The 18,001-nt window shown below is 40.1% G+C and overlaps 1 protein-coding gene across 1 annotated transcript in view; it reads right to left on the bottom strand.

Annotated features, from left to right (window-relative positions):
- Nucleotides 1-18,001, bottom strand: part of LOC129438701 (macrophage mannose receptor 1) — a 98,621-nt gene that overhangs the window by 54,270 nt on the left and 26,350 nt on the right. Inside the window, 7 exon segments of the mRNA XM_073858848.1 lie at nucleotides 7,352-7,494; nucleotides 7,819-7,921; nucleotides 8,601-8,740; nucleotides 9,073-9,173; nucleotides 13,393-13,463; nucleotides 14,699-14,862; nucleotides 15,658-15,696. Coding sequence (XP_073714949.1) covers nucleotides 7,352-7,494; nucleotides 7,819-7,921; nucleotides 8,601-8,740; nucleotides 9,073-9,173; nucleotides 13,393-13,463; nucleotides 14,699-14,862; nucleotides 15,658-15,696 — 761 coding nt within the window.

Raw genomic sequence — 18,001 nt, 5'->3', positions numbered from 1 at the left:
TGAACAAATGTAAAACGACTTCTGTATAATTTCACTTTAAACAAGAGAAGTGAATTGTTACTTTTGACCTTGCAAGCAGGGACAAAAGTAACACACAGGTGGGTCAAAAGTAACACAACAAAACATGATAGATTTTTGTGTTACACTTGTTTTTATTAAATATATATCACTATGACCTCTTTAATATGTAACTGCAAACTTATTTTGTCATTTATCTTTGTAAAAAATAATTAAATTACATTTTTATTTTAAATTTCAGTTTTATCAAATGTTTCAAAAGCAACCAACAGTACAAACTTAAATTGCTGAGAAAAAAAATGCAATAGTTTTGAACACTATGAAAATAAAATTAAATAAAATTAGAATAATATAATTTTTTTTAACATATTATACACAGTATTAGCAGCGGGACAAAACTAACAAGTGTTACTTTTGACCCGACAGGATCTACTCACAAAATAAGTTTAAATATAGTTTAAAATTCGATTTACTTTTAGTTTGAAAAACTGAGTCTTCAGGATGTTATATACCTTGTAGATTTATCAGTATTGTAACACATGAAACGAGAAACACAACGCGTTGTAAGAAAAAAGACCGCTTTTGGAATGTACTTATCATGGTTGAAAACACAGTTCTGGATCTACACGTGGAAATCGGTGAGTAAATAACGCGATATTAGTCAACTCTTTCAGAGGTAATGTGCTAATATGCTGTCATAGTGAGATGCAGATGTTATCAGGCTCTGAGAAAATCGCTTTGTTACTTTCGTTCTTCAACTCTCCCACACTTACTGGTTTTGCACTGAAGTCCAGCTTTTGTTGTTTGGGTAGTGGATGACCTCCTGCTCACTGCTTCTCACCACCGGGTGGGACTTGCTCTTAGTTTGACTGTCTGTGCCGTGCTGCGACTCCAAATGTTTTTTTTTTTATTTGACGTAGTGTTTTTGTAGCTGCATCTCTCTTCTCTCTCCATTGTACGTTGTTTACGTTTGTGTTGCTTACACGTGACCTGAGTTGTCCTCGTGCTGAAAACGTGACTTGTCGCACACTTCACTTCCCGAGACGCAAGAAGAAATATACAAGAAAATGTATATTTTACTAAGGAAAATTTCAAAAATAGTAACGCACAGTGACTTGGATAAGTAACTTTAATCTGATTACTGGTTTGGAAATATTAACGCGTTAGATTACTTGTTACTAAAAAAAGTGGTCAAATTAGAGCATCACTGTATATAAAGGTGTATAAAGGTGTATAAAGACCTTACATAATGAAGTATATTGCTACCTTAGAATGAGACATTTTTATCTACATACACCGCAGGTCCCCTTACATGGAAGCCGCTGCCATGTTTCTATAGTAGCCCTAAACTACAGTCCTGGAGGCTGGTGTCCTGCAGAGTTTAGCTCCAACCCCAATAAAACACACCTGAAGCAGCTACAGTCTTAAAGGTCCCGTTCTTTCTGTGTTTGTAAAGCTTTGATTGTGTTTACAGTGCGCATTATAACATGTGTTCATGTTTCACATGTAAAAAAAAATCAGTAATTTTTACACAATTTACTTATCTGTATACCGCTGTTTTTACTGTCCTAAAAACGGTCTGATGTCTTCCTTGTTCTATGAAGTCCCTCCTTCAGAAATGCGTAACGTGTTCTGATTGTGTAGTTTTTTTAGTGTGTTGTGATTCAACAGCAACTTAGCAGATATTTGAGCCGTAGCTGGCGACTAACATATTCCTAAGGGCGAAGTTTAGTTAAAGAGGGCTGTAGTCCAAACCGTCCATTTGCTGTAGGCTTTGAAAAGCGACCAGTCGATCGCAAAGGCAATGCCGGTAGATAGCACATAAGTTAATAACTGTGTATGCTGCTCCATGCCTCCACGAGCTTCGGAAAAAGCACGAAATTGGCATTATGGTCTTAGAAACCAGTCATTTTGTGTTGCTGTGCATTTCTTCTCAAGTGTGTTTTTATAAGTCTTATGCCTGCCCGCTGCAGCTCAGTCGTCTAACTTCTGAAATTTGGATAAACATTCTTGCCTTCATGCAGGAGCTGATCCACACGCATGGTGTATGTGTGCGCAACCGAACGAGAGAGAGAGAGAGAGACAGAGAGAGAGAGAGACAGAAAGAGAGAGATATGCTTCTGATACTGTTGTCATTTTCTAGTTTGTTTATTTTAAGGAGTACTCAACATGTACTCAAGGATTTTTTTTAAACTCCACAAAAAGAATGGAGTAATGGTGACAGCCCTAAATTGAAAGTAGAGATACATGCAGTATAGTCCTAACACACATTTAAAGTGTTATTAAAAGATTTAACTGTGTTTTTTAGCAGGTAGGTCTTGTCTGCTTTATCATTTTAAAAGTAGATCGCCACCCAAAAAAGTCTGGACACCCCTGATCTAACAGAAACATTACACACTAACTATAGTTTGATAGGATCAGGAAAAACGTGACCTTTAAGCATCATACAGACAGCCAGCAATTTCCTCGCTGTGTGTCGCTCGTCTCTTTAAATGAGGCGTTTCTAAATCTGGTTGTCATAAACATATGAGTACTGTCTACTCCAGAGAAAAGGATGACGTGAACTCCACTGCTTTGCCCTCATTGGTTGTCGCTCCCGAAATTCGTTCATCATTTGCATAGAGTTAAACTTTTCTTAACTTTTGCACATTGCTGGACACGCCCATACTGTCGCCAATGGTCACTTTCGCTCATGTCGCCGGAAGTCGCCAAGCTTCCATTGAAATGGATGAGATCGCGTCGCTCTGCTACTGCTGGTTGCGCTGGCTGGCTGAGTGGGGTGTTACTAAGCACTAAACACTTCTAGGCAGTATGATGAGGCAAGTTGGAGCTGAACTCTGCAGGATACCAGCCCTCCAGGACTGAGTTTGTGCACCCCTCCTACAGAGTGCATTTCATCCCTAAGTTGTCTCAGACGTTGGCATATTTGTCCTTTGGTGGCTACTGTAGCTTTAGGATGCATTGAGTTTATGCAATGGTCAAACATTTACAACTAAAATCAAAACCTCATAACAGAAGTTAAACTGAAACACACTGTCAGTGAGAAGAAAATATAATGAGATGCTTATATTAACTTTCTCGTCAATGGCGGCGAAATCTCGTCAATCAAAAGAAAACGCGTCCTTGCCAATGACGAGTATTTCCAGCTTTCCGCAAAAATTATCTCTATAAAAAGTCCATCACAAAAATGGAATTATCTCTGCTTTTTGCTCAAAATGTGGTGTTTTTGCAGAAATCTAACCATAAGCTTCAAAAGCTGATTACAAAAGAACTACTGAAGGTAGGATGAAACGGCTTTTTTTGATTGAAAGCAGAGGGTCTGTTCTTTCATTTGGTATGTTTATATATTTAAAGAAGAACATTTTCTGGAAGGCATTAAACTTTTGTGAAAATCATGAAAAACGCTGGCGCTGGCAACTTTTTTTTTTAAAACGCTGGCGGCGAAAGAGTTAACTGCTGTGATCAAACACAAAGCTTTTAGTGTAAGATTACACAGAATCCAATATACTTCTTTTAATTTGTAAACAGATTTAAAACACTGTTTTTGAAAAGTGTGCATGCGTGTAAACTTATAGGCATTAAGACCCTGGGGAATGCCTAGGAGGAGTGATGTAAGTGCACACTTATGAAATATCTTAAAATAAAATAACAGAGGAATAAATCACAAAAACAAAATCAGTTCCCTTTTAAACGGTCACTACAATGTCACGTTGTGGAGACCAATCTACTTAGGGAAACTAAAAAAAGGGCAATGAACTTGGCATGCAGGTATTTGCATCTGCTGGTGCCGCCTTGCCCCACAGGTAATTAATGTGGAGCAGGTACATAAAAAAATCAGCTTTATTTGCTTCGAAAGCCAGCAGACATCTGCTCACGAGAAGCTATTTCTTTTTGCTCTGAAAGTTCACTGCTTGCGAGAAGTTGGTTGGAACAGATGGCACTACAGCGGAGGCTCATGGTTTTTCCACCTCTTTATTTTCTTTGAGTGTGTGCGTTTCCTCTCCCATGCGTGGTTTATCAGCTGAGCAAACAAAGAGTGATTTCCCTAAAAGAGCAGCACGTTTGAGCTGTGTGTCTTACTGAAGACAGCCACTGACTCATGTCACGACGAGGTGTGTCTTTTTAAAGATGGCATTTCATCTGTGCTCCGTTTCTGGATGTGGTGTGTTCATTGGTCCTTGGGATGGCCACGATCTCTGTCTCTCGTGTTTGGGTCTCCAACACCCTGAGGCTGCATTTCATGATAGTTCATGCTCCATATGTGAGGGCATGGCTTTGGTGGATCTCTAGAGACGGGTGCAGTTTCTCCAGCACGCTCCTTTCAAGACAAGTGCTGCCAAGGGTGCAAAACTTGCGAAGGACGATCTCCGTATAACAGTGCTGAACTGCTCCACTGGAGATTCAGATGGAGATGAGTGGCCTGTGTTCTACAGTGTCCTCGCTTTCCACTGGGCCTCCTCTATAGACAATATCCTCCGTAGCATTGGCTGTCAACCTCGGACGCCGATGCAGATCTGCTCCCTCTTTTGGCTAGGGTTGTGAGCCTGTTTTCAACCCCAAGATGGCAGCCATACTCGCTCTGGCGACAGCGGTTGGCTTGGAGTGGACTGAACCTCCCCCACCCGACCTGTCCTGCCTCGATGATTGGTATTTCAGGGGTGCTCAAGCTTCTTAGTCCTTACCCTGTGTCCTTCTTCCCCGAGGTGCATGAGGAGTTGATGCAGGCGTAGAAAACCCCATTTTCCATCTGGAACCGCCTGTATCAGCCCTCACTGCTTACCTCTCTCGGGGGTGGAGCTGCCAAGGGGTATACTGTTATCCCGTTAGTGTAGCGCCCTGTTGCAGTGCAGTTGCGTCTACAAGACAGGCTTACTAGCTCAATGCAACAAGAAGACCCCCGAGAATACCCACTTAGCATCGTGCTCTCGTATCTCCAGCATCGTTTGGAGAGGAGGCTGTCACCTTCTACTATTAAAGTCGATATCACTGCGATATCCGTTCACCACACACCCGTAAAACGGTAAATCTGTGGGTCAGCACGACCTGGTCATTAGATTTCTCAGAGGTGCTCGAAGGCTATATCCTTTGCGCCCTCCCTCTATTCCTCCGTGGTGCTGAAAGCCTTACAGGACATTTCCTTTGAGCCTCTGCATTCTGTAAGTATCAAACTTCTCACAATAAGAACTTTAACACTCTTTAAATTGGCTTTCAATAAGAGGACAGGGGACCTTCATGCATTTTCGGTTGACGATTGGTGCTTTCAATTCTGGCCCACTGAATCCAGCATAACACTGAGACCCCGGCCCGGCTACGTCCTTTCAGAGATCAGGTGGTGAACTTGCAAGTGCTGCCTTTGGAGGAGGCAGACCCAACCATGGCTTTGTTTTGTCCTGTACGTGCATTATGTGTGTACTGTTTTTGATGCATAAACAAAAAAAAACAAACAAAAAAAAAACAAAGAGAAGTTTCGAAAGCATTCGATATGGACAATGAAGCACATATCAACTCTAAACTTGATGCACTAGAGCGAGCAGTTAACAAACACGAACATCACCAAGTTTGGAAATTTATTCATGACAACAGTGAAAAGCCCAAAGATGCCTCCTCTATCAAAACGAGAATACTTATTGGCGACATCCCAAATTCAAGCGAAGATCTTTTAAAAGAATGGGCCAAATACTTCTCAATACTCTTAAACAACAAGAGTCCCAAAATAAATCAGAATAACCGCCCACTCCCAACAACAGACATTCCAGGTATAAAAGTGGAAAAATAACAAGAACAGAAAGGGACGATACCATCATTACACTCAACCATAATAAAGCACCCGGTCCAGATTATGCCATGACAGCTAAAGTACTAAAAGATGGAGGTGGTAAATTTGTGGTAAATCAACTTCACAACATCTGCCAGTTGGTCTATGATCATCTTATAGCACCAACACAATGAACATCAAGCTTGATAAAGCCAATACCGAAGAAAGGTAACCCACAACTTTGATGACCAACTATCGAGGAATCAGCCTAATGTCCATAGCAGCCAAAGTCTACAACAGAGTAATTCTCAATCGCATAAGAGGCCCGGTCGATAAACTGCTCAGAAGCAATCAAGCAGGCTTTAGAATAGGCCGAGGATGTGTTCAACAAATTCAAATCCTCCGTAGGATTATGGATGTAGCACGCACACAAGACATCCCAATGTATACTTCCTTTATCGACTTCAAGAAAGCGTTTGACTCAATTGACCGAGAGATGATGTTTGCCATCTTACGTCATTATGGAATTCCATCGGAAATTGTAAACGCAATCAGAATTATGTATGACAAGTCGACAAGCCAAGTATACATTGAAGGAGAGTGTTCAAAGCCCTTTGCAATCACAATAGGAGTTTTACAGAGAGACGTACTTGCACCGTACCTATTTATAATTGTCATTGACTATGTTTCAAAGCAATCTGCGGGCGATGTTGGTTACCTAACACACTAGGGTACCCCAGCACGATCGGAAAATGCATGGCCACATTGATCTTGTGCTAAAAATTGAAAAGAGATAACAATCGAACGAAAACTCAACGACCTTGCATTTGCAGACGATATAGCACTTCTCAAGAATGATCCAAACCGGGCACAACAGCAGCTAACAGCAATGCAGCAAAATGCCTCTACTGTCGGCCTTGAGATAATCATTGAAAACTGTCCAAATCCAATTAAATGAAAAGTCCCAAATAAAAACGAACCTGTCAAATGATGGAAAGCCGATTGCAACTGTGGATGAGTTTAAGTACTTGGGATCATACATAGTGTCGACCAAAAAAGATGTCAACAACCATATAGCTTTGGCTTGGGTCGCATTTACGAAACTCAAGACCATCCTGAGATCACCCAAGCCACATGGAAAGTTTAAAACGCGCCTATTCAATGCATCGTGTATATCAGTGCTTCTCTATGGATGCGAATTATGGGTGCTTACTCAATCCCTTGAAGAAAAGATAAACATCTTTGCTAGAAAATGCTACCAAATCATGTTGGGAATCAATCAAGCAGAATCTCACATGACAAATCAACAATTATACAGCACAACAGGTCAACAGCCAATTAGTGATATCATCAGGAGAGGGCAGCACCAGTTCATGGACACTGCCTTCGCATGGGAAACTATGAACCAGCACAGATATATGTTATTTACAAGTCAGAAGTCGCATTGAACCGGCGGGGTAGACCAAGATTATCATACAGGGACTATGTTTATCGGTACTACGAACATCTAGACATAGATAAGGAACAACTTTGCTTTGATGATTGTGCTAGTGATGATTGTAAGTATCTTGACCCTACCATTGATGAAGGTTCATCTTTGAGCCAATTTGTGTATTTGACAGCTCGATGTTCAGCCCACACAAATTTTTTATCCAAGGCAATGTCATTTGCACCGATCCACACGTCATCAACAGCACTTAGCATTAAAGTTGTGAGAAAAACTGAAAATGCAAACAAAGGTTTTTTTGTAATGCAATGCATATATATATATATATTCATTTAACATTTAACATATAATATATATTTAGTTAAACTTCACACTCCACTTAAAGTACAGCCACTGTCTGTGCTGGTTTAGCACTAGGTCACAAATTTAAATAAAGTAATACTTTTAATTGCAAACATGTTAACTAGCTTCAATAGTAGCGAATTCATGTTGAATTCTTTAAACATCACAATGATATCAGCAGGTTTCATTTCTTATAAAAAATAAATAAATTCAGGTGTAAAGGATGAACAGATAACAATATTTGTGTCTTACTTACATTGCTCTGTGCGACTCCAAATAGACACCAGATTGCCTTCATTAGAAATGCAGTGATCTCGTGCTTGTTCCCAATACATCTTATCATCAAAAAACTTGTAACACTATTTGGAAACACAAACGCTCAGAATTAAGGTGTGCAGCTTTGATTATCAACGTATCTTGGTCAGGGAAATAGCAGAAAAATGTCTCAGTTATGTATCTAACCTTCTTTCCCTGAAGGAACGGAATAAAGATATCACGTCGTGATCAACGAATTGGAAACACGCTTCGCGGTACCAATCAACTTCGAGAAACGTATAAAATGCCAATGAACTTGGCATGCAGGTATTTGCATCTGCTGACACCGCCCTGCGAGTATAAAACGAGCAGCAAGTGTAATACCAAATCAGCTATTTTCGCCAAGAAAGCCGAGCATCAAGTGCCCGACCGACCTCCGTTCTTTTCCTTCAGGGGACAAGGGTTACAAACGACACGAGACGTTTCCTTTCAGTCAGTCACTACGACGTCACATCGTGACTGACGAATTGGTAATCCGTACCAAAGCGATGTTTAGGGTGCATGTAAACTGTAATGTCTTAACCTGCAATCGGATAAAATTCAGTCGTATTGACAACATTTTGTGCATGTAAACATAGCTAATGTGTTGCTTTCAATAATTTAACAAACATAGTCCTAGTTTTAATGGAAAACCAAGGAATTCCCAGGTGTTTTTAGGGACTCATGGCATCTGTTAATGCTTATGTTGGTCCCCAAATGTATTTGGACAGTAATGGTTCTTACTTTTCCTCTGAACAGAGTCCATTCAGGAGCGCAGCTGCCTGGTGCTACAGTGGTTGGAGACATGGTGGTGTTGACAAAATCAGCACTTCTTTTACAGATAGAGGGTAACGATAAACCACAATTAACATCATTCCAGAATCCTACAGAAACATAAACATGTTATCCATCAGATCATGTGCACCATTAAAAAAGCAATAAGATAAGACATAGAGTATACTATATATGTGTCATATAATATTGCTGTACAATGACAAGCTTTTGAAATTTTAAACCTAATGGTAAACATTATGTTTTAATGCAAATGAGAAAACTTTCTCAGAGGTCAGCTTCAACACTAATACAATCTGAATCAATAGATTATAATCTAGATGTGATGTCTCTGGAGCAGGACTGAATAGATGCCTCAGCATTAGTGGCTGTTGTTCTTCATTTATTTGCTATATCATATACAGCTGTGATGAGAAGTTCTTACCTGAGCTTTTCAAAACGGTCACACAGTTCTCATCATTGTTAGCGAAATTTGGTTCATTTTGTTCCCATGCAGTGTATACAACAGGTGAACCGTCCACCCAACTACAAACAGACAAAAAAATGTCACATGTTTTATTTGCCCTGCAAATTCAATGGACGGTCACTGTTACCCAATAACTAATATTATCACCAGAATTACCTTTTCCCAACAGCCATTAAAATGTTAAACTCTCCCCCATAATCTCAGGTCATACTCTTTTCCCAATCACAATTCCCCAAAATGCTGGGTTATTTTCTACCCAAACGCTGGGTTGAGCCTTTTGGGTCACATACGGTTATTTTCTGAGTCGTGGGTCTTTTTTTGGTAGTTTTGTGAAACCCAATCAGTAAGGTTAATATTTGGGCTGTTTTAACACAATGTTTTTTAGAGTGAACCCAAACTTCTATTCTCTGGGATGCTTGATTCTAATTGGTCATTGGAGTGTTATTTACAAATATCAATAATAACAGAACCTCAAACGGCGAGCCGTGAGACTAAGATGGATGCATAGACTAGTGCACACAGGCTACCCCCCCCTGTGTTCTGTCACAACGCAACCGTTCATGCTTTACACTCACAGAGTCCCTTGCTCTTCACACAGTCAGCCACAAGATCTCTGGCACCCTCATATGAATTCCCCAAGTGCATCCCCGGGTGAAGACCGCTCATACGATGCATGGCTGTTCTATCTGTGTTACATGCCCCCCTCTGCTGTTCCTCTCTTGCTGAGATGAACAAGTGGCGGAGCCGTAGAACTAAAATAGATGCATAGGACAAGCAAACACGGGCAGGTCTGGCCCCTGTTTTCTGTCATAACACAGCCACTCGTGCTCTACGCTCACGGAGTCCCTCACTCCTTTCCCCGCAGTAGTGAGGTCTCTTAGCGGCTTCTTAGAGTCAGTGCGTGGTCTTATGGCTCCTTGCCTCTAAAGTGCAGCTGTCTAGTGTTCAACAATTACAGAGCTTCATGCTCCTCTCCTTCTGGAGTGGCGCAATCTCATTCGTCTGCTCGATAGGGCAAACACGCCACTATTGGAGCACCAAGAACACTTATTATAAGATCCTAACCGGCTTGAGTCTGTCTCACTTCGGTAGAGCTCACTATGTTTGTCTGCCCGGTCATTTCTCTCTGGCTTAGACGGAGTCAGAGGCAGAACAAATTTGTTTGATAATATGCTGAGGCCTGAACACCTTCCCTTATTCAGTCCCGTCCTATATCAGTGCGCTGAATATTGGCACATTCTTACATACCCGGTTTTTCTGCCCTTTTAATAAACGGCAAAACCGTGGGCCTCACGGCAGACTTCCTCTCTGTGTATGAGTTCAGTCTGACATCAAACCACCTAGACATACTGCTCTGCTGTGAGCCGCTCTGGTCACCGTCACTACAGAGGCTCGTGCACCTGAACGGCCAAGCTCTGGTCTTACTCACAGCATAGCTGCGTCGACAGAGAGCAGACTGTCTGGGAGAGGAAGGGTTAAGTTGCGCCTCGGCCGGACTGCCCTGAAATGTTTTTTGTGTGCTCTGTTTATCCAGAAACATTCACATGTAATACTGTCGGTTATGCAACCTCACTGTAGTGGCAAACGGTATTGAATTCCTCTCTAAGAGCAATTTCCGTGCTTACTATACTGTGTATTGACACCCCACGGCTGTACGGTGTCTCTAAACACTTTTTTGACTACCGACAAACAGTCAATATACGCACACACGGCCCCCGTCCATAATTGTATTGACGCTCGCCGAAAAACCCTGGTTTGGCGATCCACTCCCGGGACACCGGGCTGGATTCTAAACAATAATTCAGACGTTTTCTCGCTGAAATTCGCTCGCAGCCCACCTAATTTTTCCGCTACGATACTGATGGTGCAGTCTTCCGGCTGTTATTTTCTCTTCCTAGAGGGACAGCAGCCTCAGACTTTTTCATGGCTCCAAGCGTTTGAATCGCGCCCTCTCTGGACGGCCACTCAAAAGCTTACAACCAAGCGGTTTATGACGTTTTTCGGCCATATGGGTGGTTTATATCAGTGGATCCGAAGACGCTCACACCTCCGCTCCGCTCCAATACTCGTAGAAATTAAGGTTAATATCAACCTCAAGTGAGCTTGCTACCCGCCACAATGAGTTTCGTTTATGAAGCTCGGAAGCGAGCCTAACACCAGAGTGCGCTCACAGTCAGACGCACTGCATCTCGTTTAAGGCGGGCTCACGTACCCCCCTAGAAAAAGCTGAATATTGTGGCATTCTGTTCATACGACCACTTCAGTTTGACTAAGCAAAGGTCCCACACGGCTGCATGAAGTGCTATCGTTACAAACTCGCCCAGCATCTGCTGTGGGTTGGAAACGCCCGCTTGTCTCATCACCTTGTACTGTACATACAGTCCATTTAAGGGGATGATTTTAGCACTGCAGCACTCTTGACCGTGTTATTGTGATAATGCAGTCGAGTAAATTACGGTGGTTTTCATTATTCACCGAGCCAGGTTGAAATCTCGCCCCCTGTACAAGCTGACGAGTGATCTCCTTTATAAACTCATTGCATCGCTTTTATAAGCTATTAGCTTAGCTTTTATAAGCTAGTAGAGCTGCCTTGCGCACTACTGGGGTTTGTTGCATTAAAGGTGCGCCCGTAAGCTTACCTGTATGCACGATATGGTTTTACATTATATGCGTCCACCGTGCGCTTACAGAAGCTCACCTATGCACGCTATACGATTTCGGTTTACACTACAGATGCGCTTGGAGAAGCTCACCTGTATACACGGCTGTGTTATCCTTTTGTGACACATACATTGTTGTTTATCTGTGTACGTTCACGGTGCGCTGGGTACCCACCGTTACGTTCATCAATCATATCTGTACATACACATTCACGGCGCGTTCTGTGCACTGATTTATTTATGCGCATTCACGGTGCACTGAAGGGTTCACCTGTGTGCGCACAATTAATAATCAGAACACATGACGGCGCGCTCAAGAATCTTGCCGGCCTGTGCACTATAACACTCTGATTCATCTATATGCATTCACGATGTATTCAAGTGTTCACCTGTGTCTGTGCAATTTATGGTCAGTACACATTTACGGCGTGCTTGGAAGCTCACCGACCTGTGCACTATAATATTACCTACTGTATATGCATCTCCGATGCGCTCGAGGGCTCACTTGGGTTCACACTATTGTGGTATCTGTATAATCCCATGCTACGAACCGTTCTGCCGCATATTATAGTCAGATCGGCCGTTCGTGAGCCTCGCAGATCACTCACTAAGTATGCCGGTTACTACAGTGGCTATTTGGATGGATCGTTGAAGCCTCATCGTTGATGGATCGCGCTGGCTCACGCCTTCCTCAATAAGCTATGATGTTAGAGCCCACTCTCTGCGAAGTTGGCTTCATCATGGGCTTGGTTTACAGGAGTATCTATTCTTGATATCTGCAACGTGGCCGGTTGGTCTTCGCGGTCTACGTTTGTCAGATTTTACAGCTTAGATGTCCCTGCCCTACGAGCGCAGGTTCTCTCGGCTTAACCATGCACGTGCATTCATGCGCTTTATATGTACACCGCGGTGCGCTCAGCGAGCTCACCAATGTGACTCTAGACTTACTTATTCTCGCACACCAGCGGCGCGCTCTGTATCTCGCCATCTTGTGCTATGTTATGTGCTTCCCGGTGCGTTTAATACCCCACCTTATGCGCGTTAACATTTTATATGGTGCTTACACTTTTGCTTCAAAGCTGTGAATATACTGGATATAGGGGCACATACAGTGTCTCTCCGGTAAGGCACTTCAGTCCGTTGTGTATGCACGGCGTAATGGGATTACATTCCCCCGTAGCGTCAGCAACTGACGCAATGCGAAGTGAACTGTATTGAAAGGGAACGCTTAGGTTACTCACATAACCCCAGTTCCCTCAAATAAAGTTTCAGGGAACCGGGGTTACGTGAGTAACCTAAGCGTTACTGAGAGTCATCTTGACAAATGCAGTTTAATACTTTCCAATGCATTTAATATACATTTGCATAACTAATTAAATATGATATTTTTTATGTAAACGTTTCCATATATTTACTTGTGTGCCGCCAATTAGCTGTATGTACACCCAGATGATTATCATCACAAATAAATCCTTTAAATGTGATCCCGATCACCTGGGTTTTTTTCTGTGAAAACAACTGGTTTTGTTGTACATTATCTTTTACTTAAAAGTTTAAATGGTTTGTTTATTTGGTCTTAGTTTAGCATCCACCCCATGTTGTAGTCTTTCATACTCACCTAAAGGATTGGTCCAACGCTACAGTCATCCCGATGTAGAACTGAGTTTGTGATTCTCCAAGTCTCGATATCTATGAAACAGCATCAGTTTAGTCCTCCTCAAATGCTTGTGAATAAAAGACTTCAGTGTTTATCTCTCCTCTGAACTATAAACTGTGTCTTCAGTCTACTGAGGAGTGAGCTTAAATATTGTGAAGCCCAAACAAAAGAACCTCAAACACAAGGAGCAAATTCTGTTTTTTTTTTTTTATAAAAAACAATAATCAATCTAATCATCTAACTTTCAAACATATGCTGGCCGCAGGAATAAACACCCTGATGGACATCCTACATACTCATGTGTCAAAGAGAGGCCTAGTGGCTGTTTTTTCAAAGGACATCAATGGTGAGAATCATCTCGATATCTTTATAGATGCAACATGAGGCCACAATTAAAGTATCTGGCAGTCATTTATCAATTACCAAACAAAGCAAATGGAACAAATGGATCATCACCAGACCATATTTAAGTTTCAAAATCTTAAAAAATCCATCAGTCAGAAGATAAAAATGCACTAGTGAGCTCAGCAACAACAAAAATCCTGGAATTCTATATAAGATACCAATGGTGGGCATTATCCTCTACATGATAAAGAAAAACCTCTAAACAATGGCCAGACAAATGAAAAAGGCTTTCCAGGAGGTAAAGATGGCATTGTCAATCAAAACAATAAAGAGAAGATATAAAGGTTTCTTTTGGAGAAATAAAACTAATATGTATGAGAATAAAAGTGATGGAGAAGGCTATGAACATCTCATGATATGAGCAGACAACATCTTCAGTAAAATAGTGTTCAGGCAGTGTGATTGCATTTCCATGTTTGCTTTCCTAAGGCACTGGGTCGCTGGTGTTTTTTTGGTGATAAAACAGAAGACAGAAGCATTCAGAGTCACGTCACTGTAAAGGGGTTCCCCTTTCTGTCACTCACTCAATATTGTGTTGATGAATTGACACTACGGGTTCGACCTTGGGAGACCACTATATATGGACTAATGAAAATTGGCAAAGGAAATATGAATTGAATTTACAAATCATGACTCCACCCGGGAATCCGGGTATAAAACGGAGGCCAAAAGGCGTTTTTATTTAGTTTCTGTTCTTCGGAACCGATGTTGACGTGTGTGTCTCGCATATCGCCTGAGGATTCTTCTAAGCAAATGGAACTGTAAAGGGATGCATGTCATCCACCAGCATGCATTTTAATTTAAAGCATTTAGCAGCAGAGTACAAGTCAAACTAGAAAACATTGTCAGTATTTTATTTTACCTGCTTCCATATAAACCTCCTCTCAGTATTACCAGTGACGACAACAAGATCAGCATGATTCTTCTTACAGAAGGCACGAGCTTCTCCCATAGAGTAAAAATCAAGATTGATGAAATACTGACTGCCATTATACTGAATCCAGCCATCAGACGTCTTGTTATATTCTATAGTGAGAAGAAAATGGGGAAAAAAAATCTTCATTTTTTGGATCTATAGCTGCAAAACATTTCTGTTCAACATACGTGATGTCAATAATACAACAATATACGATAATAGAATCCACTAAGATAAAAATCTGATAAAAAAGCTAATTAACAAAAAAAAATCATGCCAGATACACTTAAGCGGGTTTTGCATCTGAACTCTTCATATGCAAAAATGTCTAGATTAGAACAATAGTTCTCAACCAGTGAGGCGTGCTACATAGGGGGTGCATAAAAAAGGGGTGAAAGACTTTTTCAAGAAAAATAAATATTAAGCATCAATTGGGTAGGCCTACTCTCAAGTAAAATATATATAAACAGAAAAAAAAACTCTTATATTGTCTTTCTCCCCCTGGTGGCGTAATAAAAGTTTCAGTTTGATGGAAATCTTGATTTCTCACGTCATGACCCCTTTAACAACTCGACCGTAAAGCCAAATATGATTCTTCCGCGTTTATTTTTAAGAGTGCTGCTTAAAGTTTGTGCACTGATAATTTAAAAATCATAATCTTTAAAAGATTTATAAGTTTTAACATGTTTGATCATGAAATTGCAAGCTTGAAATGCTTAAATGTTTTTTTAGTTGTTTAGTAAACTGTTAGATAAGGTTATATGGACAATGTATCACTCCATATCACAGAAACTCACATTAAAACATGAATCTACTAGAGAGCTACGTATAGATCAAAGTTGAGCAACACGAGTAACAGATGAATGCTGTTGTATAACAAATACTGTACACAAGTGAATCTTTACCTTTAATGACTGATGTCGGTGGAGATTTTGGAGTTATGCCTGTAAAAATAAAAAGTTAATATTTTTTCTGTGGTGTTTTTTCAAAGTCCTTGCGTGCATCTGAAAGAGGTTTGTTAAGGATAATGTATATGCAGATGCTTTTATCCAAAGCGACTGAAAAGGTTATCATAAAACTAACGCAGGGAAATCAAGACTTACAATCTAAATGTGTTTGTCCTGAAATAACAACACATTATCCCACTTATTATACAGCTACTAGCCAAATTAATGCATAACTGGCCGTAAATATTTTTAAATCCCTTATAAATTCCTTCTGTTGGAACAAATATTCCCTGAGCGACTGTGACTGGTAACGCCCCATTCAGACGGCCAGTGACTAGCAGTAGCAGAGCGATTCATTTCAGTGGTAACTTGGCGACTTCTGGCGACACGTGTTAAAGTGAACGACCGTTGGCAACCGAATGGGTGTGTCCAGCAACAGGGGAAAGTTAAGAAAAGTTGAACTTTATGCAAATTAAGAGTTTGGTTCCAAAGCGCAATAAACGCCATTTAAAAGAAAAAAAAATAGTTACTGTCAAAATCAGTATTGTATCAGGGCCGGGTTTCCCAAAAGCATCGTAAAGCTAAGTAGATCGTAAAAACGATTGTACGAATCATCTTAGAATTACGGGCTGTTTCCCAAAAGCTTCGTAACTTAAGTTGCACTTGAAAATCATCGTACATCTACGAGTGCTCTGGAGTAATCGTTCATTCATAAGTGCATCGTAAGACAACAAAGTTACAAGGTCACCTGCAGGACAACCAGCAAATTGCACTCCTGCAATGACGATAATGTAATGTTTTAAATGTTTATTTATTTATTGGGTTCTTCTTTGTTTATTTTATATTAAATATATAATATAATATATTTAAAATTAAAATGAGAAATCAAATTTAAATGACTAAGCATAAATTAATAAAGAAGGAAAACGTATTTTGTACAAATTGGTAAAAGTTTTTTGTATTTTGGTAAAAGTTGGTATAGCAAATTGATAAATGGTTCATACCGATTGCTGCTATAATTCATCTAAACATTGTTTTGAAGGAAAATAGCATCTAATTAAAGAAACCAAATAAATATTTACAAATAATCCATAATAATAAATAAACATATATAATAAACAACAAATAATAATAAAAATAATCTAAACTATAATAGAAACGCAGAAGGCATTTCGCAGTGGGACGAGTCCTAACTAAATACGGAAAAGAATATTTAATAAATTATTAAAACATTTAAAAAGTCATTGAACAATAATGAAAATATATTATTAAAAATATTAGTGCACATCGGCTGAAGATCTTTAGCCTAAACAAGCTTTTGCTACAAATTCGAGTCATTCTATTGGTGACATTTCAGCACTTGACAAATGGATAGCGACTCGTAAGTAGCACTTAAAACCCAGCTGCGAGCGATCGTTTCAAGTGCATCTTTGGGAAACGCACGTAAATGAACAACGAATGTTCGCTAAGTAGCTCGTAGAAAGCGCTCTTAAGTGCTAAGTTCAATCGTTATCGGGAAACCCAGCCCAGGTCAGTATTAAAAAGTTAATTCTTAATTTTACGCAAAATACAATATCCGCCGTGTTATCTGTCATCTTTTCTCCCTTTTATTCCAAGACGCAATAAACGCCAGTCCTCCTTTTCTGCAGAATGAAATAAATCCGCTCAACAAATCACAGCGCACCATTCCATGCATTGTAAACAACAATGGCGGCACGGAATACACACAGAATCCTAGTTTTCCTCATCTTGTACCTCATCATCAAGAAACGTAAGCCATCAACATGTAATAATTTACGCGAGAGGCACTCGGACTGGGTTGCTTGTTCTCCCGACAGCATCAAGCTTCTGTAATGCTAACACATTGACCCCAGAGGATCTTATGAAAAACTTTACATTATTTTACGCGAAGCTAACGAAAATCGAGCAGAACTAAAACATTTTACAGCTGATATCTGTTAAAAAGTTCAGCAACGACGTCCAAGATGACAGCAGCAATTACAGTGTTATGAATATGACAAAGTAAGTGTTTTGATTAATGCCATTTATTTTTTTTAATCAGTGTATACCACTAGTCAACATAATGAATATAACATGGCAAAGATGAATGCACATTTATATATTGATTCAATAGATTTATAGCATTTTGGAAAAAAACGTCATGGATTTATTGCATTTTGTGGAAAAATAATCATTTTTTATAATAAATCTTTAAAAATCTAATCATGGATTTGAATTACTTTTTATAACCTAAAGGTGCTATGTGAAAGATTGTAATAGAAAATAGAGGTTTTCATCTTGT

This window comes from Misgurnus anguillicaudatus, chromosome 21 (assembly GCF_027580225.2).
Source record: "Misgurnus anguillicaudatus chromosome 21, ASM2758022v2, whole genome shotgun sequence".
Lineage (NCBI taxonomy): Eukaryota > Metazoa > Chordata > Actinopteri > Cypriniformes > Cobitidae > Misgurnus > Misgurnus anguillicaudatus.
This window is presented reverse-complemented; position numbering and strand designations above follow the sequence as displayed.